Here is a 27,472-nt window from a genome sequence, read left to right as displayed (position 1 = left end):
ACTAGGATGCAAGAATGAAAGATGAAAAAATAAAACGACAAAATACTGGTAAATCTTTTTTTTTTAATTGTTTCATGTAGTGAAATGGATGGAAACATAGCTATGAAGTCTCCGCGACTAGGTTGTGTTTCCGCAAGGTCTGGGTGCTCTAAGACACAGCTAATGCTTGTCTAAGTGAGACATTCCAGGATAATAAAGCTTAGAGACATCTCTCTCCCCAGAGACAATGCAGGATACTAAAGATAAAGCCCTCTTCTTCCCTGCCTGCAAGAGATTTGCTTATATTCCAGGATACAGGTAATCTCTCTCTAAAAGGGGTGGGCAGATCCCAGCAGCCCTTTATAGGGTCACAGTTTCCAAACTCAAAGTCCTCCAGAAATGCTCTCCTTTGCACATAAACACACCATCACATTCTTAGCACTGCATCCCACGGGGATTTGGACTTAAGAAACCAGAGCTATGAAGTTACCCTGGCTGCTGCTTTTGGCCTGAACCATAAATACAGTTGTCTTTAACCCACTGAGGTGTGTGGGTGTGTGTGTGTGTGTGTGTGTGTGTGAGAGACATTGTGATTTATAATAAGAAATACATATTTATACATATTTGGTCTTCGGACCGCTTAATAAACCCTGGGACTTTCCTAAGCAGTAAGAGCAATGGGAGCCTATTTTTTACCATATTTGGTCTTCTGTCCTTGGTTTCTGAAATCACTTCAGAGTCATAAAGGTTAAATTAGTGTCTAGCTAGTCATAGCAAGCCCCTTTCAACTACAACCGAGTTTATGTTAATGAGACGACTTACCAATCCCCTAAACATGGGGTGGGCTGGGGGCTGGTTGCAGGGAAACCAACCATGAGTAGGTGGTTGGAAATTTCAGTCCCGCCCCTTGACCTTCAGGGAGAGGGTTTGATCATCAGGGGCCAAAGGTAGAATCGAGCTCACCTACGTAATGAAGGCTCCATAAACCCCCCAAAAAAACAGGATTCAGAGAGCTTCCAGAGTGGGCAATCACAGTGCTACCCTGTGGCACCGTGCTGGGCCCCCAACTCCACGGGGACAGAAACTCTTTTTTGGGATGCCCCCCCACCCCCGCCGTGTATCTCTTTATCTGCTGTTGATTCATATCCTTTAATATCCTTCATGATAAACTGGTGGTAATCTACGAGGAAACTGGTTTTCCAGGTTCTGTGAGCCACTCTAGCAAATTAATCAGACACAAGGCAGGGATCATGTGAACCTCTATTTTGTAGCCAGAAAGTCAGAAGCCCAGGTAACAAGGTGGACGTGCAACGGGCATCCGCAGTGGGAGCAGTCTTGTGAGATGGAGCTCGTCTTTTTTTTTTTTTTTGTCTTTTCTAGGGCAGCACTTGCAGCACATGGAGGTTCCCAGGCTAGAGGGCTGATCGGAGCTAAGCCACCGGCCTACGCCAGAGCCACAGCAACGCAGGATCCTAGCCGCATCTGCAAACTACACCACAGCTCACGGAAACGCCGGATCCTTAACCTACTGAGCAAGGCCAGGGATTGAACCTGCCACCTCATGGTTCCTAGTTGGATTCATTAACCACTGCGCCACGACAGGAACTCTGAGATGGAGCTCTTAACCTGTGGAATCAGATGCTATCTCCAGGAAAATGATGTTGGAGTTAAGTTGAACTGTAGGGAGAACTGCTTGGTGGTGTGAGAAAACCCAGTCACAATCGAATTAAGAGCAGAGTCACAGTGGATCACACTATGTTAGAAAATAAAAAGGCTAAAAACTTAGGAGCTAGCATTCAACATAAGGAATGAGAAGAGTGAAATGAATCCAAGTGGAAGGAAGAAGATAATGTATTTCATTTAATTCGAGATTCTCTTGATTGTATGCATTGTTATTTTATATTCTTAGACTTACGGTTTTTCCCACATACCATTCAATTATTTTTCAAGTCCAAGTTATCAATGTCTGAAATTTTCCTACAGAATATTTTTTTTCTATGCCATCAGGAGCATGAATGAATGTGCCACTACGGTCTTGGGGATTTTACTCCCTTTTACAAGTTTTGGTGCATATGCAGAAGAATGCCGAGTGTGTTTCAACAGCTACCTGGCCAACAACAAACAAAAGCCACATCCACATTTCAAGTATGTTATGATAAGAAAAATGATATATCTTAGAATCAATAAAATATGGAAATAAAGATCAGAAATTAGGAGTTCCCATAGTGGCTCAGTGGTTAACAAACCTGACTAGGAAGCATGAGGTTTCGGGTTCGATCCCTGGCCTCACTTAGTGGGTTAAGGATCCGGCATTGCCGTGAGCTGTGGTGTAGGTTCCAGAGGCCGGAGGCTACAGCTCCTATTAGACCCTTAGCCCGGGAACCTCCATATGCCGCGGGCACGACCCTAGAAAAATTACAAAAAGACAAAAAAAAAGATCAGAAATTAGTGAAATAAAAACGGAAAAATAGAAAGCATAAGCAAAGCCAAAATGAGTGCTTTAATAATAAACTCCTGGAGAAATTAATCTAAAATAATATTAATTTTCAATATTAGTGATGCAAAGGTAAATATAACTGCATATATAGCAGAGCTTAAAAAGATAACACTATGAATAACTTTTTGAAAATATATTTGAAATTTTAGGTAAAATAAACAACTCATAAAAAATAAAACTAACATTCAATCAACAGAAAACTGAGTATTCCCATACATACTAAAGCTTTTAAATTAGCAATATAAATTATTTCCACAAAGAAATCACCAAATCCAGATAATTTATAGAAAAATTCTGTCAAACTCCCAAGAAACAGGTCATTGCAATATTTTAAAAACCTTCCAGATAGTAAAAAAAGAGAGAATATTCCTCAATTCAAGCTGTCTGGTATAATCATGATATTAAAACCAGACAAGAACAGTACAAGATAGTAAAATAATAAGCCAATTACATTCATGAACATAAGTACAAAATACGAATAAAAATGTTAGCAAATGGAATCTAGAATTTCAAGAGATAAATACATCAAACTTAAGTTGGTCTTATGCCAGGAATGCAAGAAAGTATTAATCACATTGACAGACTAAATTAGAAAGAAACCATCTCAGCCAGTTCAAGAAAAACATTTGTCAAAATTCAACATCTACTCAGCTATAAAAAAGAACAAAATAATGCCATTTGCAGCAACATGGACAGGACGAGAGACTCTCATACTAAGTAAGTCAGAAAGAGAAAGACAAATACCATATGAGATCGCTTATATCTGGAATCTAATATACGGCACAAATAAACCTTTCCACAGAAAAGAAAATCATGGACATGGAGAAGAGACTTGGGGGGGGGAGGAAGTGGGATGGATTGGGAATTTGGGGTTAACAGAGGCATGGAATGGATAAGCAATGAGATCCTGCTGTATAGCACTGGGAACTCTATCTAGTGACTTATGATGGAGCATGATAATGGGAAAAAAAAGTATGTATACATGTATGTGTAACTGCGTCACCTTGCTGTGCAGTAGAAAATTGACAGAAGACTGTAAACCAGCTATAATGGAAAAAATAAAAATCATTATTTAAAAAAAAATTCAACATGTACTTATAGTCATTAAAAAACTCTCAACAAACTAGGAATAAAAGAGAACTGTTTAACCTGCTGAAGATATCTTCATAAAATCCATTGCAAGCATCATTTTTAATATAAGAAACGTTACCTTTATGAAAAGGAACAAGACAAGAAAGCCCATTATTATCATTTTAATTCAGCATTGCACAGGAGTTTCTAACCAGCACAGTTAGATAATAATAACCAATCAAAGGCAAAATACTGAAAAGAAAAAAATGAAAACCATTATTACTTGTGGTAATATAATTATCTCTACATAGAAAACTCAAAGACTTTTCAGAAAAAAAAATTATTAGGTATGATAAAATAATTTAGCAAGGAGACTAGCTAAAAAGATCCACATATAAAAATTACATTTGCATGCACCAGAAATCAGAAACTGGAAAACATAACATTTAAAAAGATTCTATCTACAAGGATTAGAAAAATAAAGACATTCAGAAATACATCTGAAAGTGATATACGAGACCTCTATGAGGAAAAATTTTTAAATTCATTGGAAGGCATGAAAAAAAAAGCCTGAAAAATCAATGACAGATGCTAATAAGACAACTTAATGTCATAAAGCTATCAGTATACTCCAAACTGATTTATAGATTCAATATAATCAAAATCCCAGCAGATTTTTTTCCAGAGAACTTAAAAAGCCAGTTGTAAGATGTATAAGGAAGAAAAAAAAGTCAGGAAAAACCTAGACACTCCTGAAGACAATCAGGTTGGGGACACTGACCTAGCAAATGCCAAGCTTTACTATAAACTTTAGTTATTACAACAGAAATAGAGAAACAAAACAGAGACCTCAAAACCAGGTCCAGGCCCATGTGGAATCTTGACTATCTTACAAAGGTGGCATTGTAAATCATGAGAAATAGCCTCCCTTTGTCTAAAAGGAAGTGAAACAGTTGGTTAGCCATGGAGGAAAAGTGGAGTAGGATTCCTCTCTCTGGAATCTAGCAATTCCGCATAGACTAAGGACTTGAATCTGAATGGCCAAACTTCAAAACTGTTAGTAGAAAATGCAGGCATGCATCTTTTTTTTTTTTTTTCTTTTGGTCTTTTTGCCATCTCTTGGGCCACTCTCGAGGCACACGGAGGTTCCCAGGCTAGGAGTCTAATTGCAGCTGCAGCCGCCGGCCTGAGCCACAGCAACAGGGGATCCGAGTCGTGTCTGCGACCTACACCACAGCTCATGGCAACACCAGATCCTTAACCCATTGAGCAAGGCCAGGGATCGAACCTGCAACCTCATGGTTCCTAGTCGGATTCGTTAACCACTGAGCCACGACGGGAACTCCGGCATACATCTTTTTTGTATGGAAAAAGATGGTATGGAAAATGTTCCCAAGCAAGATAGAAAAAGCAGTAAAAAGAAAAGAGTAACAAATTTGGCCGCATTTAAATTAAGAGCTCATTGTGGGATGGAAATCCTATAAAATTGGATTGTGATGATCATTGTACAACTATAAATGTAATAAGTTCATTGAGTAATAAAAAAATAATTAATTAATTAAGAGCTCACTAGGGAGTTGCTGTCGTGGCGCAGTGGTTAACGAATCCAACTGGGAACCATGAGGTGGCGGGTTCGATCCCTGGCCTTGCTCAGTGGGCTCAGGATCCAGTGTTGCTGTGGGCTGTGGTGTAGGTCAAAGACGCGTCTCGGATCCCTCAGTGCTGTGGCTGTGGCATAGGCTGGCACAGGTTCCTGGCCTGGGAACCTTCATATGCCATGGGAGCAGCCCTAGAGAAGGCAAAAAGACAAAAAAAAAAAAAAAAAAAAAAAAAGAGCTCACCAGCTACCTATGACTATACTAGTGAACAACCAGAATTTTATACAGTTGAACATTCACATAACCTTTGAGCCAGTAAGTCCACACTGAAACGTATTCCCTAAAGCAGTTGTTCTCAAAGTTTAAGCATCAGATACCTGAAGGGCTGGTTAGAACACAGACTGCTGGACCTGTGCTAGAGTTTTTGATTCAGTGGGTCTGGATGAAGTTCAAAAATTTGGCTTTCTAACTACCTTTCAGGCAATAACAGTGACACTGCCCTGTATGAAATAGACCAGAAGTTCACCGCAGCTCTGTAACAGCAAAAAACTAGAAACCACCTACATATCCATCATTAGAAGAATGGATTTTTGTAATGTATGGTATAAACACACAACAGAACGCTATATAAAACTGAAAGTGGGGGAGTTCCCGTCGTGGCTCAGTGGTTAACGACTCTGACTAGGAACAATGAGGTTGTGGGTTCGATCCCTGGCCTTGCTCAGTGGGTTAAGGATCTGGTGTGTTGCCATGAGCTGTGGTGTAGGTTGCAGACTTGGCTCCGAGCCCCTGTTGCTGTGGCTCTGGCGTAAGCTGGCAGCTACAGCTCTGATTGGACCCCTAGCCTGTGAATCTCCATATGCCACAGGAGCAGCCCTAGAAAAGGCAAAAAGACAAAAAAATAAAAAATAAAACTGAAAGTGATGTGTTGCTGTCAAATGAAGCAAGACGGATGAAACTGTATCCATTTATGGGAACAGAATGTTGATTTTTTAATGACTCAATTTCAAGAAGATTACAGATAGTATGACGCTTTTTTAATAAAACTTAAAAACAAACAATATGTTACTTGGACATGAAAATACAAAATTTGGGATAGTCATTACCTCAGGGAATGGTGAGAAAGAATAAAGATTAGAGTACATTCTAATTCTGTATAAGTTACATATGTGTCATATTATTTTGACATATTACATGTATGACATAATAAGGAAAATAAAATATAAAAATTAAAATAATACCACATACCACACAATCCTAAATATGTTAAAAATACATGTATTTATAGACCTAAAGAAGAAAATCTGGAAGACAAAAAATATCAGAATGTTAACAGTGGTTATTTCTGGATTGTGGAGTTGGGATATGTCTTTTTCTTTTTGTACAATTTTATGTTTTCTGCAATAAATATGCAATGCTTTATAATTAGACAAGTTTGTTTCTTTTTATCTTCAACGCATATGGGATTCAACTTGCTGTACTCAGTTACTCCCCAAACCCTCTGTTCATTTCTGCACTGCCTCAGTACAGTCCTTAAAAGGACCTACAATATATGTCTCAGGTGCCTGTTCATGTGTGTATCAGTGATAATAGCAACAATGATAGCTGGCATTTATTAAGCACCTCCTATGTGTTCTTGTGTTCTAAGTATTCAGTGAATAAATATGGTTAATCTTTACAAAAACTCAAGAGCTGGGTGCAATAAATTTCCTCACTGTACAAATGTAGAAAAAGAGATCCAGAGCCTACTTAAGTACCCTGGTTAAAATGCTTGCCCAGGAGTTCCCTTCGTGGCTCAGAGCTTAAGGAACCTGACTAGTATCCAGAGGATGCAGGTTCAATCCCTCGCCTCACTCAGTGGGTTAAGGATCCAGCATTGCCGTGAGCTGTGGTGTAGGTCACAGACGTGGCTTGGATTCCACATTGCTGTGGCTGTGGTGTAGGCCGGCAGCTACGGCTCCGATTCAACCCCTAGCCTGTGAACCTCCATATGCCACAGGTGTGACCCTAAAAAGACCAAAAAAAAAAAATTGCTTGCCCAAAGCCACACAGCTAAGAATATGGTTGCCCATTAATATCAGCAAAGAGGAAAGCAACAGTTTGCATTTCATATCGTCCTGTTTTAGCACCCATTCTCTCAGAAATAACTTGGTGAGATTATTCCACATACCAACAAAAAATGGAGCGAGGCGAGGACTCATGGAAAATTTATTAGATTTCCTGATCTAATAAATTAAGAAAGCAATTGTAATTACTGCCGATGACAGAACTTCCTGGCCAAAATCAATATCTGTCTCAGTGAGCAGTGTTTGGCTATTCTCAGTCTAATCAAGACAAGCAGAAACCTGGATGACATCAGCAGTGGTCAGAGTCAAAGAGCCCGCAGTTTCATCAGGCCCTGGGGATTCCTGCAGTTTGGCTCACTTTCCTGTGCTACTGACTCTCGAGAAAGTTTCAGCGATTATTTCCCTCACTGTCCATGTGCATATATATTTCATATATATTTTTTTTTTTTAACTTTTGTTTTTTTAGGGCCACACCTAAAGAATATGGAGGTTCCCAGGCTAGGGATCTAATTGGAGCTGTTGCTACCGGCCTACACCAGAGCCTCAGCAACACCAGATCTGAGCCACGCCTGCGACCTACACCACAGCTCACGGCAACACCGTATCCTTAACCCGCTGAGCAAGGCCAGGGATCAAACCCACAACCTCATGGTTCCTAGTCGGACTGTTTCCGCTGCGCCACAGCGGGAACTCCTGTAGTTTATCTTTTGCGCCATGATCATCAACCATTTCCCTTGCCAAGTACAATGGAAAATAGACGTTATTGAGGTTTTTTGGCAACATTGTGCTGGGATACTGAGGCCGTATCTATCCACAGATGCTGCTTTTTCGTCAAAAGTGCCCTGAGTCATTGATCACCAAGAAGCTTGTTTAGTTTTATTCTAATAAAATCCCCAAATACATCACTTACTCTGTTCAAGCCTAGTATCAAGGCCTCTTGGGAGCTTTGTATTTCTGTCTTCTTTTCCGTTTCCACCTTCCTCATACCTTAGTGATAACTTAGAATCACGGAACGCCCCTATTTCCTTCTATTTAAAAAAACCTATTTAGTTTTAAGAAAGTAAGCACATTGATGGAAAACCCAAGATCTCAAAGCTATGACGGTAGCAAAATATGGGGGATAGGCTGAGCACCCCGAGTTCGGGTCTGACTGGGCCAGGAGTGACCACGGAGGCCAGTGGCTTGGATCAGCTGCCGGGAAGGGCAAGGCAATACCCGAGCTCAGCACCTCAGAGCAGAGGATGGTCTAGGTAGAGAAAACAACACCCGCTGGGCCCGAAGTATTCACAGGGGTCCTTAAAAGCAGACTGACTAGAACGGCAGAAGAGGGAAGCAGGGAGATGACGGCATGAGCTAGACTCTGCCTGATGTTGCTGGCATGAAAGAAGGAGAAAGGGGGCCCTGAGCCAAGGGAAGTGGGCAGCCTCTATACAAGCTGGAAAAGGTAAGGACACATACTTCCTGAGTTGATAGGCTTGACGTACAAATACAATCCACATCCTCTAGCAATGCCCGCAGCTCCTCACCCCAACCATTCCCCACAAGTCCATTTCCTGTAATTGTCTTAGGTTCTCTATTTCTCCAAATAGAGCAGAACTCAAAGGCTCTAGTGCAGAGTGGGCAGAGACCACGTCTATTCCTCAGGGACCGGGAAACAACATAACCTTGGCCGCATGCTTAATTCCAAAACCCAGTAATCCCTCCACGGTATTCCTCTGATTTTGAAGAACCTTGAGCCATTTAAAAACATTCTCTGGAGTTCCCATTGTGACACAGCAGAAATGAATCTAACTAGGAACCATGAGGTTACGGGTTCGATCCCTGCCCTTGCTCAGTGGGTTAACGATCCAGCATTGCCGTGAGCTGTGGTGTAGGTCACAGACACGGCTCGGATCCCGTGTTGCTGTAGCTGCGGCATAGGCTGGCAACTATAGGTCCGATTAGACCCCTAGCCTGGGAACCTCCATATGCCATGGGTGCGGCCCTAGAAAAGACAAAAAGATAAAAATAAGAAATTCTCGGAGTTCCTGTCGTGGCGCAGTGGTTAACGAATCCGACTAGGAACCATGAGGTTGCGGGTTCAGTCCCTGCCCTTGCTCAGTGGGTTAACGATCCGGTGTTGCCGTGAGCTGTGGTGTAGGTTGCAGACGCGGCTCGGATCCCACGTTGCTGTGGCTCTGGCGTAGGCCGGTGGCTACAGCTCCGATTCCACCCCTAGCCTGGGAACCTCCATATGCCGCGGGAGCGGCCCAAGAAATAGCAACAACAACAACAACAACAACAAAAAAAAGACAAAAAGACAAAAAAAAAAGAAATTCTCTCATACAATAAGTATTTATTGCATTCCTATCACATTCTACACATCGTGCTTACCTCTGGGGATGCAGTGGTGAGCAAGATAGACATTGTCATTGACCTTGGGAAGATAGTGAGGGAAAGAAGTTGTAAACTATTAATCACATTTTGTTAAAAATGCAAATATTTATATAGGCACTAGTTTAAGTACCTAACACACATTAGCATTTTATTTTTCCAATAAACGTAAAGGTTGCTATTATTTATATCCCCGTTTTACAGATGAGAAAAACGAAGTTCAGAGGGTTTAAGTAACTTGGCCAAGGTTATTTATCTAAGTAGCCATGGAGCTAGGATTCAAAACCAGGACTATCAAGACCCAGATTCTTTTTTTTTTTTTTTTAGGGTCACACCCATGTCATATGGACGTTTCCAGGCTAGGGGTTGAATCAGAGCTGCAGCTGCTGGCCCATGCCTTAGCCACAGCAATGCCAGATCCGAGCTGCACCTGCAACATTCACCACAGCTCACGGCAATGCCAGATCCTTAACCCACTGAGCGAGGCCAGGGATCAAACCCACATCCTCATGGATGCTAGTTAGGTTCTTAATCCCCTAAGCCACAACAGGAACTACGGGACCCAGATTCTATGTTCTTGGTCTTTTCCGTACATTATTCCTTCGTGAATCTGTGAATACAAATATTCCCTACACCATACATTTTTCTTCTGCAACAAGATTTACTTTATCCAGAGTGACAGGCCAGAAATAAGATTGCTGAAAAGCAAGGCAAAGAAAAATATGATTAGGGTCAAATGCCTGACATCAAGCTCAGAAGCCCAGTCTAGCTTTGGGAGAAGTTGTTGTGGTCCAAGAAATGAACACCAGTGTTGGATCCCACTAAGCAGAAAGCAGAACTCAGTACCATTCGCAATGGCCTTGACCCAAGAAAGTGTGATTGCTTTGCAGATTATAGTTCTAGATATGCCTACTGTGGTCCCAAAATAGATCCCTGATTTTACCAAAACCAGATTCCACCTATCACATTCTCCCCTAGTGCAAGAGGCTGGATCTCTGCCCAAGATTTCACCCACAAGGAAATGCAGCTGCATGACCTGTTGTGAGAGCATTAAGAAACTTGCCCTCAGCCAAAAGCCACCTCCTCTCCTCAAAAAACTCAACTATGACCAGTTCTGTGTCCAGAAGCATCCAGCTGAAAGTGAAGCTTGAAGCGTTTGAAGCATTCCCTTTGTGTAGGACTTTTCCCCTGAGGATATGCCCCGCTCAGTCTGCAGAATACACTAATGTGTGTCTACGAAGGAAAGAAAGAGAGAAAAGGGAATGAGACCCCTAACCTTTCCAGCACCTGTCTCCTAAGCCCAAAAAGACCCCAACTAGATCCCCATAAAAGAAGTGAACGTAGAGGATAAAGCCAAACAGCACTACCAGATAGAGCTTTGCCTACACCCTTCTCTGAGGGACCCTGGATGGGTCGCTTGGACCATATTTCAGAGAGTTTCCTTTAGCTGGTCCAGATTGACCTGAGCAGACTGGCTCAAAAACCATTGGAGGAGTTCTTGGCGCGGCTCAGCGAAAACAAATCCGACAAGGAACTACGAGGTTGCAGGTTCGATCCCTGGCCTCGCTCAGTGGGTTAAGGATCCAGCATTGCCCTGAGCTGTGGTGTAGGTCTCAGACTCGGCTCGGATCTGGTGCTGCTGTGGCTTGTGGTCTAGGTCAGCAGCTGTAGCTTCAATTGGACCCCTAGCCTGGGAAATTCCATAGGCAGCAGGAACAGCCCTAAAAAGCAAAAAAGAAAAAAGAAAAAACATTGGAGTGGCTTACTTGTTCCACTGTTTCTAGACTCATACCCTCTCTTAGTTCTCACCAGAGTTAGAAGAGACAAGGAGAAGATAAGCCCGTGGGAAACACACCCTCAAAAGGGGAATCTTTCCCGTAAGCTCCCCAGTATTGGCCCAAAGCTACCTACCCAGGGCAGAGGAAGAAAAAGGCCAGAAGTCTCCAGCCTCGCTCACTGCATTAACAGAGGGAGCATTCAAAGGAGACAGCTCCAGCTAGAACACACGTGGGGAGGACCAGGAGTCAACCTCATGAGCAAGATTCAGGAAGAAGCCCCTTCCCCAGAAGTCTTGAACAATAAACAGGAGGGATGACTTTCTGCTTATTTTCTATTTTACTGAATTGTTACAAAAAATAGTAATAAAGTTCAAAATGAGAACCAAAAAGAAAAAAAAAAAAGGAATTTTAGAACCTAGGAGCAGGCTTATTATTTAGATATGTGTGGGATGAATGGCATACTTCCTTCTCCCCACCCAGAAAAACTGCCAACTTCCAAAAGAGGTTCAGGATCCTGTAGCTGCACACTGGATCCAAATAGCTAGCAAAATGTTGGCACAATTAGTGTCAAGCTTCCCTGCCTGTTTTGATATGGGACACCCCACTTGGGAGTCTATCTCCAGATGCCCCCAGATGCCTCCTTCTTGCCAGGAGGGCAGAAATGACATGAAGTTGCTCAGATGCAATAGGGAAGCTCTTGCAGTACAGCAGAAATTAGCACAATGTAAATCATTTCACTTGAATTTTTTTTAAAAAAATAGCGAAGCTCCTCTTTGTGGACAAAAAGGAGAGCAACATCCCACAACGTCTGAAACAAATCCTATAGAAGCCAGCCAAAAATTCAGAGCAGAAAGAATGATGTAGACTTTCCTTTTATTCTTTGGAGCATTGACTACTTACTGTGTTCAGGTGCTGTTCATACATATTAACTCATCTAGTTCTTCTTGGATCAAAAAGATAGGATCAAATGAGGGAAAAACTGCCTTTTTAGAGAGCAGGAGTCAGGGCATCCATGGGTTTATCAGACTCTCTCATTTTAGAGGGCCATGTCTAGTTCCTGGTGTCACATTTTAAGAAAGTCTCCAAGGGAGTTCTCACTGTGACTCAGTGGTAATGAACCCAATATCCATGAGGACACAGGTTCGATCCCTGGCCTCACTCAGTGGGTTAAGGATCCAGCATTGCCAGGAGCTATGGGTAGGTCGAGATGTGGCTTGGATCCTGCATTGCTGTGGCTGTGGTGCCGGCCGGCAGCTATAGCTCTGATTTGACCCCTAGCCTGGGAACCTCCATATGCCTCAGGTGCAAAGGAAGTCTCTGGGGTACCGAGAAGATATCTCAGTAAAAGTGATCCCAACTCCCAGCTGAGAGAATAGACAGGCTAACTGACAGCCAAGCTGAGAGCAGCCTAACATGGATAATCAAACGGAAACTTACCTGCTTCATTTTATCCTATTACACCTACGCCTACCTCCTCTATCTCTGCAAAGGAAGAGTTCAAAGGAACTCAAGGCAAAACACCCACCTCTGATTTATTTATGAAATATGGTCTGTCTTCACTAAGCCTTCCTTGGTGGGGAAATTATTTTTCCCTTTTCCTGAGGGACATCATTAGCATAGTGATAATTAATGAAAGCCAGCAGCCAGGGTTTGGTAAATTATTAATCGTTTCAGTCATCCAGAGAGCAGACAGCCCCTGTGTGCAGCTGTCCTTGGCGACAGTGTGGCAATGCTCTAGGGGACCAGGGATGGTGAACTGTGTGTGTAGCTCTGCCTTTCAGAGTCTGCACCTGCAGAATCAGCCTTTCTCATCCAAACAGACTGGGTTTCCATGCAGAAGTGTTAAAGGGTTGAGCCTGTGAGTAGGTTCGCTGGCAGATGGTGGACACGATCAGATTCTCCCTACAGAACAGCTAAGTGGGAACTGGGCCTGGTCCCAGGGACCTGTTGGAACACTGAGAGGAGGAAGTCGTGGGTGTTTTACAGCAGCCACAGGGATTGGGGGCCAGAGGGCAAAACTGAGAACGGCATTAGGTAATCAGTGCCAAAGTGGAGCTGGAGACTGTTTTGAAATGGGTTATCAGAGCCAATGGGTTGGAAACAAATGTCAGGAGCTGAGATACACAGACAAAAGGCATTACAGGCAACCTGGGAAAATAAGAGTGAAGAGCACCATGTAGGAACAGATGAAAGAAGAAATGACCCGGAAAAATTCCCAGAGGAGAGGGATTCAAAGCCATACCAGGTATCTTTCTTCCTCCATAGGTCTACCTGCATGGGTCCCACTTACATAAATCCTTCTTTTTTTTTTTTTTTTTTCCTTTTGTCTTTTTAGGGCTGCACCCGCAGCAAATGGAGGTTCCCAGGCTAGGGGTCAAATTGGAGCTGCAGTTGCCACCTACACCACAGCCTCAGCCACAGCCACAGCAACACCAGATCTGAGCTGCACCTTCGACCTACACCACAGCTCACGGCAACACCAGATCTTTAACCCACTGAGCGAAGCCAGGGATCACACCTGCAATCTCATGCTTCCTAGTTGGATTTGTTTGCACTGGGCCATGATGGGAACTCCCAGAGCCTTCTTGTCACATAAAATCATAAGATCCTTGAGGGTGGCAACCTGTTTTCTTCTCTGTTCTACCCTGGAGCCTAGCATAGTGCCTGACATAGGACAGGTGCTCAGAAATGTTTGTTGACATAGACTCACAGATACAGAGAACAAACAAGTGGTTATCAGTAGAGAGAGAGAAGTGGGGAGAGGCAAGTTAGAGGTAGGAGTTTCCGTCGTGGCACAGTGGTTAACGAATCTGACTAGGAACCATGAGGTTTCGGGTTCGATCCCTGGCCTTGCTCAATGGGTTAAGGATTCGGCGTTGCCGTGAGCTGTGGTGTAGGTCACAGACTCGGCTCGGATCCCCTGTTGCTGTGGCTCTGGCATAGGCCGGCAGCTACAGCTCTGATTCGACCCCTAGCCTGGGAACCTCCATATGCTACAGGAGCGGCCCAAGAAATGGCAAATAGACCAAAAAAAAAAAAAAAAAGATAAAAACTAGTATGTATAAAATAAATAAGCAACAAGGATATATTGTGTAGCACAGGAAAATATAGCCAATAATTTGTATTAACTTTACATGAAGTATAATCTATAAAATACTGAATCACTATATTGTACACCTGAAATGAATATAATATTGTAAATCAACTATACTTTGTTGAAACTTAAAATAGATTTACCGTATGATCTAACAATCCCACTCCTGGGCATATATCCAGAGAAAGCTTTGGATGAAAAGACACATGCACCCCAATGTTCATAGCAGCACTGTTTACAGTAGCCAAGACATGGATGCAATCTAAATGTCCAGCAACAGATGAATGGACAAAGAAGATGTAATATATACACATATATATTATGAAATACTACTCAGCCATGAAAAAGAATGAAATAATGCCATTTGCAACAACATGGGTGGACCTAGAGATTACCAAACTAAGGGAAGTAAATAAGACAGAGAAAGATAAACATCATATGATATTGCTTATATGTGGAATCTAAAATATGATACAAATGAATTTTTTACAAAATAGAAATAGATTCATAGATATAGAAAACAAACTGATGGTTATCAAAGGGAGGAGAGAGAAATAGGACTTTGGGATTAACAGATACAAACTATTATATATAAAATAGATTAGCAACAAAGCCCTACTATAAAGCATAGGCAACTACATTCAATATCTTATTATAAACTCTAATAAACTGTAATGAAAAAATATATATATGTACCTGAGTCAATTTTCTGTACACCAGAAACTAATACAACATTGCAAGTAAACTATACTCCAAAAAAAATTGTTTAAATATTTGTTGAATAGTGAATAAAAGGATGGATGAATAGATACAGCTATCTTACCAAGCTGGATATTGGCTAAAGTAAAGAAATACTGATAAGCATTTTTTCAACAATACCACATCAATTGTTACTCTGAGTGACCAAGAATTTGCTGAAGAATTCACTGGAGAACAGGAAGAGAGGTTTCCAGTATACATCACCATACAGCAAATAACTGGATAAATGCTCATGAGATACGTATGTTCTTCCCCTAATTCCTTTTCCAAACATCGTCTTCTTCAACCATTCCCCAACACAGCACACAAAGGCTGCCTTCCTCACGCCCCCTTCCCTTCCTTACTAAGTGCAAATCAATAGCAAAGAGTTTTTTCCATATTGCATGTAATAATAATAATAAAAAAAAATGGAGTTCCCATTGTTGTCCAGCAGGTGTTTTTGTTTGGTTGGTTTTGGTTTTGATTTTTAGGGCCATACCCGCGGCAGATGGCGGTTCCCAGACTAGGAGTCAAATCGGAGCTCTAGCGTCCGGTCTATGCCACAGCCACAGCAATGTGGGATCTGAGCCTCGTCTGCAACATACACCACAGCTCACGGCAATGCGGATCCTTAACCCACTGAGCGAGGCCAGGGATCAAACCCACATCCTCATGGTTCCTAGTCGGATTCGTTTTCACCGCGCCACGACGGAAACTCCCGCTGGCATAGGAACAGACGGTCTCTAGGACTCTTACGTGGGAGACTCTATATAGATGATTTCTTTTCTCATTTAAGTTTTCCTAATGTTTAACATTCTTAGCCTCTACCACAGAGATTTTCAATCATTGAACATACTAAGACATTCTATTTGAAGAGGAGTTCTAATACAGATAAATGAGAAGGCAAAGTTACTTTTAACAAACCACCTAAGAGTAAAGGTTGCCGTCATTCATATGGAAGGTTATCAGCACTCTGAACTTAAAATCCAGGCTCTCACACAAAATTTTCAGAAAAAGCCTTCTCTTACCCAGCCCACAGAGTCTCTGTGACGAATCCCCCATAAGTCTATTCTCCTGAGTTGCAGTAAACAAGAAAGGAGGGATGAGATAGTAGGGGTGGGAGTGAGGAGGAGGAACAAAGGGGTTTAGAGCAATATTCTTATTATTTCCTTTGAACTACAAACTCCTTCAATGCTTCTTTCAGGGAAAACATTCCAGGGGAAATTATGGGGAATCTGGAGTCCACACAACCTATTCAATGGCCCAGAGTGACATGAAGAGAAAAGGTGAATATATGGAATCAGAGAGATTAGAGCTGAAATCATGATCTAGGACTGAGTGACTTGAGCTAGTTATGCCTCCTCCTCTGAAAAAAAAAAAGATAATGATATCTCAGAAGATTATTCAGAAGATTGTCCATGCTAACAGTAACATTAAGAAACCTACAAAGGGAAACTGTGTGGGGGAATATTTTCTAACAGCATACGCTTTCTCCCTATGAATCAGTGGAGGAAATTTATCTTTTTTTAAATTATTTATTTATTTGCTTTCTAGGGGTGCACCCACAGCATATGGAGGTTCCCAGGCTAGGGGTCTAATTGGAGCCACAGCTGCCAGCCTACACCACAGCAATGCTAGATCGGAGCCACGACTGTGATCTACACCAGAGCTCATGGCAACGCCAGATCCTTAACCCACTGAGCAAGGCCAGGGATCAAACCCCAAACCTCCTGGGTCCTAGTCAGATTTGTTTCCAATGCGCCATGACAGGAACTCCAAAGGAATTTTATCTTTAACTTCTTCTTCTATGCAGGTGCCTGTACAGTTCACATTAAGAAAAAGCATCTGTTTCCTCGGATGATGCTGCTTCATAAATATTGCTTAGCTTGGTTTAAACTCCCAGAAAAGTGACCTCAGATAGGTACTCAGAAACATTTAAAAGTTCCTGAACTTTACATTTACAATTTTTGTATTTCTTTTTCTTTTTTGTCTTTTTAAGGCCACACAGAAGGCATAAGAGGAAGTTCCCAGGCCAGGGGTCGAATCAGAGCTGTAGCTGCCAGCCTGCACCACAGCCACAGCAATGCAGGATCCAAGCCTCATATGTGACTTACACCACAGCTCAGGGTGACACCACATCCTTAAACCACTAATCGAGGCCAGGGATCAAACCCATGTTCTCATGGATTCTAGTTGGGTTTGTTAACACTGAGCCACAACAGGAACTCTGGAGATTTTTGTATTTCTTGAATTGAATCTGCCCCCGTTAATTTTCACTTGCTCCTCCTAAAACTATTTACTGAAGTGACTATACTTCCTTCAAACTGAGAACACATCCAAGATTGTGTATTAAATAGTGGGATGATTGGGTCTCATACCCTTGGAGCACCTGAAGTAGATTTTTCCTTCCTTTAGACAAAGAACAACGCCAAAAGAGCCCACTTTTTTTTTTTAATCAGTGTATATCTTCTAATAGAGAAGTTGTGAAAACAAAGTCCTAATTTTTCAAATTGCTTTTACTATGGCTAAAGTCTGAAACAATTTATCTTGCATTAGTCTCCCTGTTAAAATTAAGGGCTCTAGCTAAAAAGTTTAATAAAAGATATCAACTCAACTCCAACCATTTTCATTTCATCACATACACACACACACACACACACACACACACACACACACCCCACATCATTGCAATCAAAGAAAAATACGAACGCTTGTGTGGCAAACTCCTAATTAATGATGAAACTTCTTGGAGCCACAGCGGAACAGTTCTCCCAACAGACTGCTATTTTTAAAATATTTGTCATTGAAAACAACAGCATGATTAATCCCACCCTTCCTACTTAAAGTACTTATGCAGAAACAACAATGCACTATGAGCAATTATGAAAAACACTTTATTATGTATAGTTTTTACATGCTTCAATTTGTGATGCTTGGGGTAATTTAGTTTCCAGGTTGTGATGTCATCTACCAAGATTCACTAGATCTAGTTTCATCCTGCCATGCCACCTACAAAAATACAAATTTTGAGGTGAAGTTCCCCTTCTTTACTCAAATATACACAAAAGTTTGTCAGGCAGATAAAATAAGAATGCTTTGCACACATATCAACACCATACAAGGCATTACTGTTCACACAGAAACGTCTAATGTGTTCTTTTATTTGGAAACAGCCAGGAAAAGAGCCCCTTTTCCTCAAAGGAAAATACAAACTTTGTTGCTAAAGCCAGGGATGAAAGTATGGTCGTCTGAGGAAAGTGGGGTGTGTGTGTGTGGGGGGGGGTACTTAAGGAGAAGGGTGGACGTCTCATAAGCACTTCAGGAGGAAGGAATTGCAGGAGGTTCCTCGGGGACAGTCACACAGCTTCCCGATTCTAGCTCCTTTTCGCACGGCGCACTGCTCTCCTGCGTCACACTGCAAACAACACAATGTGTAACCATCCCACTTGAGCAAACCCATGCTCCCAGCAGGCACATCTCTCCATCAACAGTTTTTGCCTTATGGAAGAGCTGGATGGACCCTGTCACCATCACAATGGGTCTAAGTATAGTCAGGCCTGAAATGCCCAGAGCCTTGTGTTTATAATCCCAGTGAGAGACCATAAAAAGACAGATATTTAAATTATTGAGCCCCTCCTACTTTCTTCTACATTTTGTGGGAAAGTGACATTTTCTGGCTCATTTAGTTTCTCATCCAAAAGATAAAAAATCAAGCAGACATGTTAACTAAGAAATGAACAACAGACTATATATTTTCATCACCCCTGCTCCCCCCTCCTTATCCCAAGAAGAAAGAGTTCAGTGTGGGGTGTGTGTGTGTGTGTGTGTGTGCGCGCGTGTGTTTGTATGCATTGGAATTTTTGATCCTAGAACTTAGATTTTTAAAAACTGGCAGTGCTCCGGAAGTCAGGAAGAAAATTGGAGGGAAAGGAACTTACTAGACTTAATTCTCTGGTCCTTCCAACTCAGAGAATTCTTCATGAAGTTAAAAAAATTAAAAGCACATTCTCAGGAAATACTCCTTTTCACACAGACCCAAGAGCTGATTCCTGGCACAACCTGTCCCATCCTCCAAAACAGCCCAACCTGGTCTTTAACCTTAGAGACCAAGGGGCAAGGGCCAACCATGGAAATAAAGGGGAGCCCACAGAATTCTGCAAACCCATTGTATGAATTATTAGCCACATCCTGGGGAGAAGGCTGTGTGTAAAACTCAAGTTGGTGTATTTCATCTTGGAAAAACATGAAGCGGGGTGACCTCGAAGCCTTACCATAGGGACTTGGCCATACTTCTTCTCATAAATCGGGATACGTTTACTCTTGAGCTTCTTCAGGACTTCCTGCAGCGCTTCAATCTGCAACACACCACCCACGGAGCCCCAAGTTGCCACCTTGGCTGTGAGCCCAGCCCAGGTGCTCACCTCCAGCCCTTGTTGTAAGGAGCCCGGGAATCACACACATTCCTCCAGGGGACTCCACAAAGAGGGCCGTTTAAGAGATAGAAACTTAGCGCTGTCCCGCGTACTGACCGCAGGTCCAGGAACCGCGAAGACTCCTGTTGCTCCGAGGAGCTGGGATAAAGGATCCGCTCTACAGACTATCGGGAGCCTGGGGGCTGGAGACATTCTTCAGGTGACAGCGGGAGTCTCCCCGCGCCCTGACTCTGGGGAAAGGGGTAGGGAGGCGGGGAACAAGGGACCTCGCGGCAGCCCAGGGAAGTCTGAGGCAAGGGGGATACCGACCAGCTCCTTCTCATGGGAGGCATCCTCCACGGCAGAGTAGATGTCCAGGGCTCGCGGCTGGAGCTCGGCATCCTCCTGGGCAAGGGCGCCCAGCAGAGGTAGCAGCAGCAGCAGGGCGGCACCTAGCAGGGGCAGCAGCCGCAGGCGGGGGCTCTCCATGGTGCTGAAACTCGGCGCTGCTGGGGCGCCCCGTGCTCCTGCCTTTTATAGTGAGCCAGAGCCGGGGCGCAGGGAAGAGGGGGGTGGCGAGGAAGGAAGGGGCTGTGGAGGAGGGTCCAGGTCAACCGTCTGTAGGCAGCGCTTCACCGCCGCTTGACGTCAATGCCCGCCGGGCTCCAGGCGCGCCGGAACGAGGCTCGGCGCACAGATGGGCAAGAGTGCGGAGAACAGGGACCCCGCGCCCCCAAGGGCTGTCAGCCCCGAGGCAAGGGACGCTCCCCAAGGGGCCAGAGCTGAAGTTGAGGGCGAGAGGTGAGGGATGGAGAGTAGAGGGGACTAGGAAATGGAAAATGCCTTCAAGTCAAGACACCGAAAGGAGTCGCTCCCCATCATTTAGCAGCAGCAGCAGCAGCAGCAGCACAATCCACCTCACCAGCCCTGTCTGGCTTCTTACCCCAGCCCCGTGTGTGGCAGCAGAAAGAGAGTGTTGCCTCCAGGCAGGCATGTTTGTTGAGCACTTTGCTAAGCTCTCTGTAAGGAAGGGAAGGCAACTATACTACATACAACAAGGAGAAATATTGGTCTTCCTCACTTTGGGTTCTTGATAAGTGTCGTCATGAGACAGGGAAAACACACTAACTTCAATTTAGGGAGAGTGTGGAGAGTGCAGAGAGCCAGATTCTGGTTTCAGTTTTGGCTCCACCACTTCTTTTTTTTTTTTTTTTTTTTTTTTTGGTCTTTTTGCCATTTCTTGGGCCGCTCCCGCGGCATATGGAAGTTCCCAGGCTAGGGGTCTAATCGGAGCTGAAGCCGCTGGCCTACACCAGGGCCACAGCAACGCTGGATCTGAGCCGAGTCTGCAACCTACACCACAGCTCATGGCAACGCCAGATCGTTAACCCACTGAGCAAGGGCAGGGATCGAACCCGCAACCCCATGGTTCCTAGTCGGATTCGTTAACCACTGCGCCACGACGGGAACTCCTGGCTCCACCACTTCTAAGTTATGTGACTCTGGGTAAAATTAAGAACATATTTGAGGGATTGCATTTGGAGCAGCAGGTTAAGAACCCAGCATTGTCGCTGCAGCAGCTGGGGTCACTGCTATGGCTTGAGTTCAATCTCTGGCCCAGGATTTTCCATATGCCATGGGGTGGCCAAAAAAGAAAAAAGAAACATATCTGAGCCTCATCTTTTTCTTTTATAAAACTGGCATTTTAAAATATTCCTCACAATGTTATCCAGAGAGTGGAATTGTAGATGAGGTATCCGAAACCCCTGCTCTTTAACCCAGTTAGCACCAAGTCTTCCTGTCCCTCTCCTTTCAGCTTGGAGGCTGCCTGAACCAGTGACTGTGTGCAGTATCTCAGCCTTTCCTCAGGGCAAATTCAACCAACCTCAGAACCCTTCCTATCCACTGCTCACTCCCCATATCCAAGAAGCCAGCTGAGAAAGAAAGCACAGAAGGTAGGGAAAAATAATGCAACTCCCTGATTATGAAAATATCTGCAGAGGAGTTCCTGCTGTGGCGCAGCAGAAACAAATCCAACTAGGAGCCATGCGGTTGCGGGTTCGATCCCTGGCCTTGCTCAGTGGGTTAAGGATCCGGCCTTGCCATGAGCTATGGTGTAGGTTGCAGATGTGGCTTGGATCCTGAGTTACTGTGGCTATGGTGTAGGCGGGCAGCAACAGCTCTGATTAGACTCCTAACCTGGGAACCTCCATATGTTGGGGGAGCGGCCCAAGAAATGACAAAAAGACAAAAAAAAAAAAAAGAAAAGAAAAGAAAAAGATTAAAAAAAAAAATCTGCAAAGATCAAATGTCAAGAGTGAGCCAGGTCCTCAGTGACTTGTGAAGGCACTGGGCTTTTGTTTCTGTTGGGTTTTTTTGTTTGCTTGTTTTTCGTTTTTGTTTTTGTTTTTTAAGGTTGAAGTCTCTAAAGCCTGAATACAAATGAAAGTTCCTATAGGGAGAGGCAATGTTTTCCCACTTAAACCTGGAAGCTTAGTCCACTTGACTGCCCACCTGGCTTCTTCTTCCACCACTCCCTCTTTATCTTAATTGCTCCTGAATCCACCCACTCTTTTTTTTTTTTTTTTTTTTTTTTTTTTTTTTTTTTTGCCATTTCTTGGGCCACTCCCACAGCATATGGAGGTTCCCAGGATGGGGTCAAATCGGAGCTGTAGCCACCAGCCTACGCCACAGCCACAGCAACACGGGATCCAAGCCGCATCTGTGACCTACATCACAGTTCACGGCAACGTTGGATCCTTAACCCACTGAGCAAGGCCAGGGATTGAACCTGCAACCTCATGGCTCCTAGTCGGATTCGTGAACCACTGAGCCACGACGGGAACTCCTGAATCCATCCACTCTTGTCCATCCCCATTACTACTAGCCTAGTCCTGGACAGTTGCCCCAACCTACTTCTGGCCTACCCCCCACCCCACCCCATCTTCTCTTGCTTTTCTTTCCTTTGATTCATAAGGCACCCCCAGCAAGAGTGTTTTTTCTTGAATATACTAATGGCTTATCATCTTACTGAGCACTGAATCTAAATTCCTTACCCTGACTTACAAAGTACAACATGATCTGCATCCCAATTTAACCTCATATTCTACCATTTTGTCCCTCCACTCCAGCCTCAGTAATTTTCTTTTTGATCCTGCAGGAGACCAAGCTCATCCCCACTTTGAGGCCTTTGCACTTACTTTGCCTGGAGAGCTCTTCCTTCATCTCCAAGTGATCAACTGTGTCCTGTCATTTGAATCTCAATTTAAATGTCCTTGGCCACCCCATCTAAATTATCCACTGATTTATTCTCCCACAGATGTATTGTTTGGCAGATCATTTGGGTCACTGGGATAGTTAATACATAATATGCGTCTGATTATTTCATTTATCAAATATTTAATTGTTACTCAAATGTACACTAGGAAGCAATTCAAGAAGTAATATCTCCGCTAATAAATAGCACACATATTAACAGTATCAAAATATTTTACTTTGGGGTAAACACAACTTGAAAATTAATCTAGCACCTCCCCTAGCTCTGCCTTTCACACATACCTTTCAATTACATACAACAAAACTCCAGCAGCGCACATATTATCATTTAAACCTTAGAGACACATACCGACAATCATTGCAAAAGCCATTTCCAGTGATCAAAGTATTCTAAGCTTTAGAAGAAAAGTAGTCCCAAATAAGATTTCCGCCCATCCTTCTGCAAAGATGAGGGTATTGCCAATATAATACTTTCTCTCAAACTGTGTCCTATCCAGACACAAGCAATAGCTTTTCCTTTGTGCCCCTTGTATCAGAAAAATAGCTCAAAAGTTTAGGTCCTGCTTATGTTGGGCAGGTGCTATCCTCTTCATGTGAGGAGGATAGCACCTTTATTTGAGGGCTTGGAAAGGGACCCTTGAACATCCCTGCGAAGTAAGCCAGGTGTAGCTTGGTCATTTATGCTGCAATGTTTTTTCATCTCTCAACAGAATGACTTGATAAACTGTCTTTAGGAAGCAGGTGGTACAGTACACCCAGACTATTCCCTTCCCAAAGACAACTTAGGTAAGTTATAACAAGGAAGGTACAAAAGCATGAGATGTTCCAGAATCTGTACATCGTGCCCTGTCAGAAGAACTCATATATTCTTCCTACTTCATGACACCATCAGGGGGGAAAGAGCCCACTTTTGACACACCCAAGCAAGTAAAAAAAGTCCTAATTGGATTTAATCATTACCTCTCATCTCAGATAGAGAAAGGGGAGTCAGGTCATCTTGCACAACAGAAGCAGTGACCAGGATGTGTTTATGGAGATTTACTCTAGGCAAACCTCCCTTAACCACACCTCCTAAGATAAAGTGGGTCTCCAGTTCTGCTCTTTGAAATAGGTTGAGAAGAGAAAGCTCATCAGCAGAGAGCTGAGAAACTAGAGCCAGTAAGATCTACTTATAATGTGCTTCTATCTGAGAGGAAAATGTAAAAGATTGGAAAAATCTCTTCTGACAAATGTCTATCTCTTGGAGTTCTAAAATTTCCAGTATTAAAAAAACGACCCATTAATTGGTTTGTGACTTGGCAAAAGAACAGAGTCTACCCTGGTTTTGGTCCAAAAACCCTTCAAACATAGGAGCTGGTCAGTATTACTAAATAACTCTAGAGCCCTGAAATGTTAAATAATGAGAAAACCATGGAGAATCAGACATCAAAATTATGTTTTTCCCACATTCCAGTACTTTTCTCTCTCTCCTTCTTTCAAATTTTGAAGAATTCCTATTCCTATATGGCCCTAGCCCTGGCCTTTTGAATTGTCATATTGCTCAAATATCAGATTCCTTTGTTGTCCATTAACGCTCCCCATCCCCCCCAATCAAGTCTCGTTCAATAGTAAAACTTCCTCAGTTTCACTGACTTCTTATATTCTTTCTTTTTTTTTTGTCTTTTCTAGGGCCGCTCCCGCGGCATATGGAGGTTCCCAGGCTAGGGGTCCAATCAGAGCTGTAGCCACCGGCCTATGCCAGAGCCACAGCAATGCAGGATCCGAGCGGCATCTGCGACCTACACCACAGCTCACCAGATCCTTAACCCACTGAGCAAGGCCAGGGACCGAACCCGAAACCTCATGGTTCCTAGTCGGATTCGTTAACCACCGCGCCACAACGGGAACTTCTAGATTCTTAAATATCTGTATGTAAGATTGTTTCTGTTTACCTTTGTTCACTGCACTTTCCCCCAAGTTAAATATCATGGTTTTTCTTTGGTACTCATTTCTAATCTCTTAGGTGGGACACTTCCATTTCTGCACTGGCTGCTCTTCACCCTCCCTGCCTCCAGAAGAGCGATTATGTTCCATTGACACGCATCTTCTGTGTACTCACTTTCAGTCCATAGCCTTCCAAAGGGACTGGCGTTCACTCTGTTCTGACTAAACATCTTTATCACTATCTGAGAGAAAAATCATCTTTCAGGAAAGGACATTTGGTGTTGGTGCTAAATTGGGAGGTGTCGGAGATGCAGCGGGGAAGAATGTGCGCTTTTGAGACAGCCTCGGAAGGAGTAAAAGAGGGAAAATTAGACAGAGCTTTCCATTAATATGTTTATGCTTTCAGTTAAAAGGCTTTCAGTTTCAAGGTTTTCAATTTCTAAACATCTGAATGCCCAATTTGTTCACAGCACTGCTAAGTACCAGGAGGACAGAAAGACCAGTTCTTGTCCTTGATCTTTGAGTCTGTCCATGCCCACAAATGCCCATCAAACAACAACTCAATGAAGTGAGGGTCCTAAGAGAGAAAGAGAAGCCCAGAGAAGTCAGAGATCAACTCGCTCTAAAGATAGGATGCTTTACCCCCCCAAAAAAAATGCATATGGGCTTCGCTCAGAGGGTGGGTAGAATTTCAATGATAATAAACATCCCCCTCTGGGGCCTCAGGTGCAGGCAGGTGGTGTAAATGAAGTCACAGAGGCAAGGAGCCCTGAGGGGGACACTGGCTGGTCTGGGTTGCTGGTGAGTAGGTTACATGAAGAATGTGGGAGGTAGCAATATTTAATGGGAAACGAGACTAAAAAGGGACAGCAGAGCAGGAAAAGAAAATCCAGAGCCGCAATAAATAGTTCCGAATTTGGATCCAATGAACAGGAAGGAGAGTAAATGAATCCAAATACCTCAATTTTTCAAATACTAAGACTCAAAAAAAGCTCCGTCACCTGAAAAGTCTAGCCTATGCACAGTAGCCCATATGGACATAGGGAAGAATCCCCGACGAAGAGGTGCTTGTCCCAGGACAAAGAAACCTTTCTCTGGTTTCTTTTGCACAGCGTACCTGGAGGGCAGCAGATGACGGGCCACACCTAAGGCACGCTTCCTGTGCCACATGCATCCCGTCTTCTCCTCTGACTTTGCAGCACCCAGACCTCCTGAGCTTACCGACGTGTAGGACTAGGACTAAAGCAGTAGACTAGGATGGCCCAAGAGATGACCTACATGACTTTTTAGTTAAAAAATTGAATCCTTCACTCGTGTTCTTTGCCCATAGTTTCCAGGTAACTTCACAGCACGGTGTTACATTGTCTCATAATTTAGTCCTGGCCCACATTTCCAATCTTATTTTCCTCTATTCCTTTCAAGTCCCATCAGATATGTCATATTTTACTTTGCAGGCACACTGCACTTATTTCTTAATTTCGCACTGACTTAGAGAAAAAGACCAGGTAGGTTATGCTAAGTAACAAACAATCCAAAATCTCAGTGACTTGAAAAAAATAGGTGTATTTGTCACTCATGTCACATGTGCCTTAAGGGTTGATGGACTGCTATGTTCATCATGGTCACTCAAGGACCCAGACAGAATGAATAGTCACCATGTCTGATGTTGCTGGTTCTGTTCCAGAAGGAAAAAAAGAGCTCTGGACAGTCCTGAATAAGCTATTAAAAGCTTTGGCCCAGAAGTGATATTTCACTTTTGTTTCCAACTCACTAGCCTGAACTAGTCACATGGCTCCACCAAAGTAAAAAGGACAAAAGAAGAAGCACAATATTACCACGTACCGAGAATGCATTAATGACCAGCACACGTTCTCTGCGTGTTTATACTTCTGCCTTTGTCCCTGTCTATCCCTATGAACCACACTTTGAACATCTAAAAAGCTCATGCTCAGGATAACATCCTGTCTAAAGCCTTCTTCAACCATCGCTCTATCACACCACCTCTTTTGTTTTGCCTTTGTTTCCACAGAGCTTTTTCATTTGTTTTTGGTTTTGCTTTTGTTTTTTAGGGCCACACCTGAGGCATATGGAAGTTCCCAGGCTAGGGGTTGAATTGGAGCTGCAGCTGCCAGCCTACACCACAACCACAGCAATTCGGGATCCGAGCCGCGTCTGTGATCTACACCACAGCTCACGGCAAGGCTGGATCCTTAACCCACTGAATGAAGCCAGGGATCGAACCCGAAACCTCATGGTTACTAGGCAGATGCACTTCCACTGTGCCACAACGGGAACTCCTCCACAAGGCTTTATACATATACTTAATAAAACACCTGACCTTTGTTGCCACAGCTGTAACGTAGGTCGAAGCTGTGAATTGGATTCAACCCCTGGTCTAGGAACTTCCATATGCTGTGGGTGCTGCCATTAAAAAAAAAAAAAAAGTACACCTAATCTGCATTACGTCATATTATCCTGTGTCTATCTCACATGCTAGACAAGATCTTTGAGGGCAGAGAATATATCTAATCGCCTGTGTATTCCCAATATTTAGCCAGGTCCCTGACACAGATGAGGAGGGGAATTTTAGTTACTGTGAAATGAAAGATTACCTTAAGACACTAACAAAATGACCATCCAATAAATTACACAATCTGTTGTTACAGA

At 43.3% G+C, this 27,472-nt stretch overlaps 1 protein-coding gene across 1 annotated transcript; it reads right to left on the bottom strand.

Moving 5' to 3' along the window:
- Nucleotides 18,071–20,105, bottom strand: CARTPT (cocaine- and amphetamine-regulated transcript). The gene is given in 3 exon segments (NM_001099925.1): nucleotides 18,071–18,609; nucleotides 19,466–19,549; nucleotides 19,937–20,105. Coding segments are annotated over 3 exon segments (351 nt in total). The 5' UTR covers nucleotides 20,096–20,105; the 3' UTR covers nucleotides 18,071–18,501.

The sequence above is a fragment of the Sus scrofa genome, chromosome 16 (genome assembly GCF_000003025.6).
Source record: "Sus scrofa isolate TJ Tabasco breed Duroc chromosome 16, Sscrofa11.1, whole genome shotgun sequence".
Lineage (NCBI taxonomy): Eukaryota > Metazoa > Chordata > Mammalia > Artiodactyla > Suidae > Sus > Sus scrofa.
This window is presented reverse-complemented; position numbering and strand designations above follow the sequence as displayed.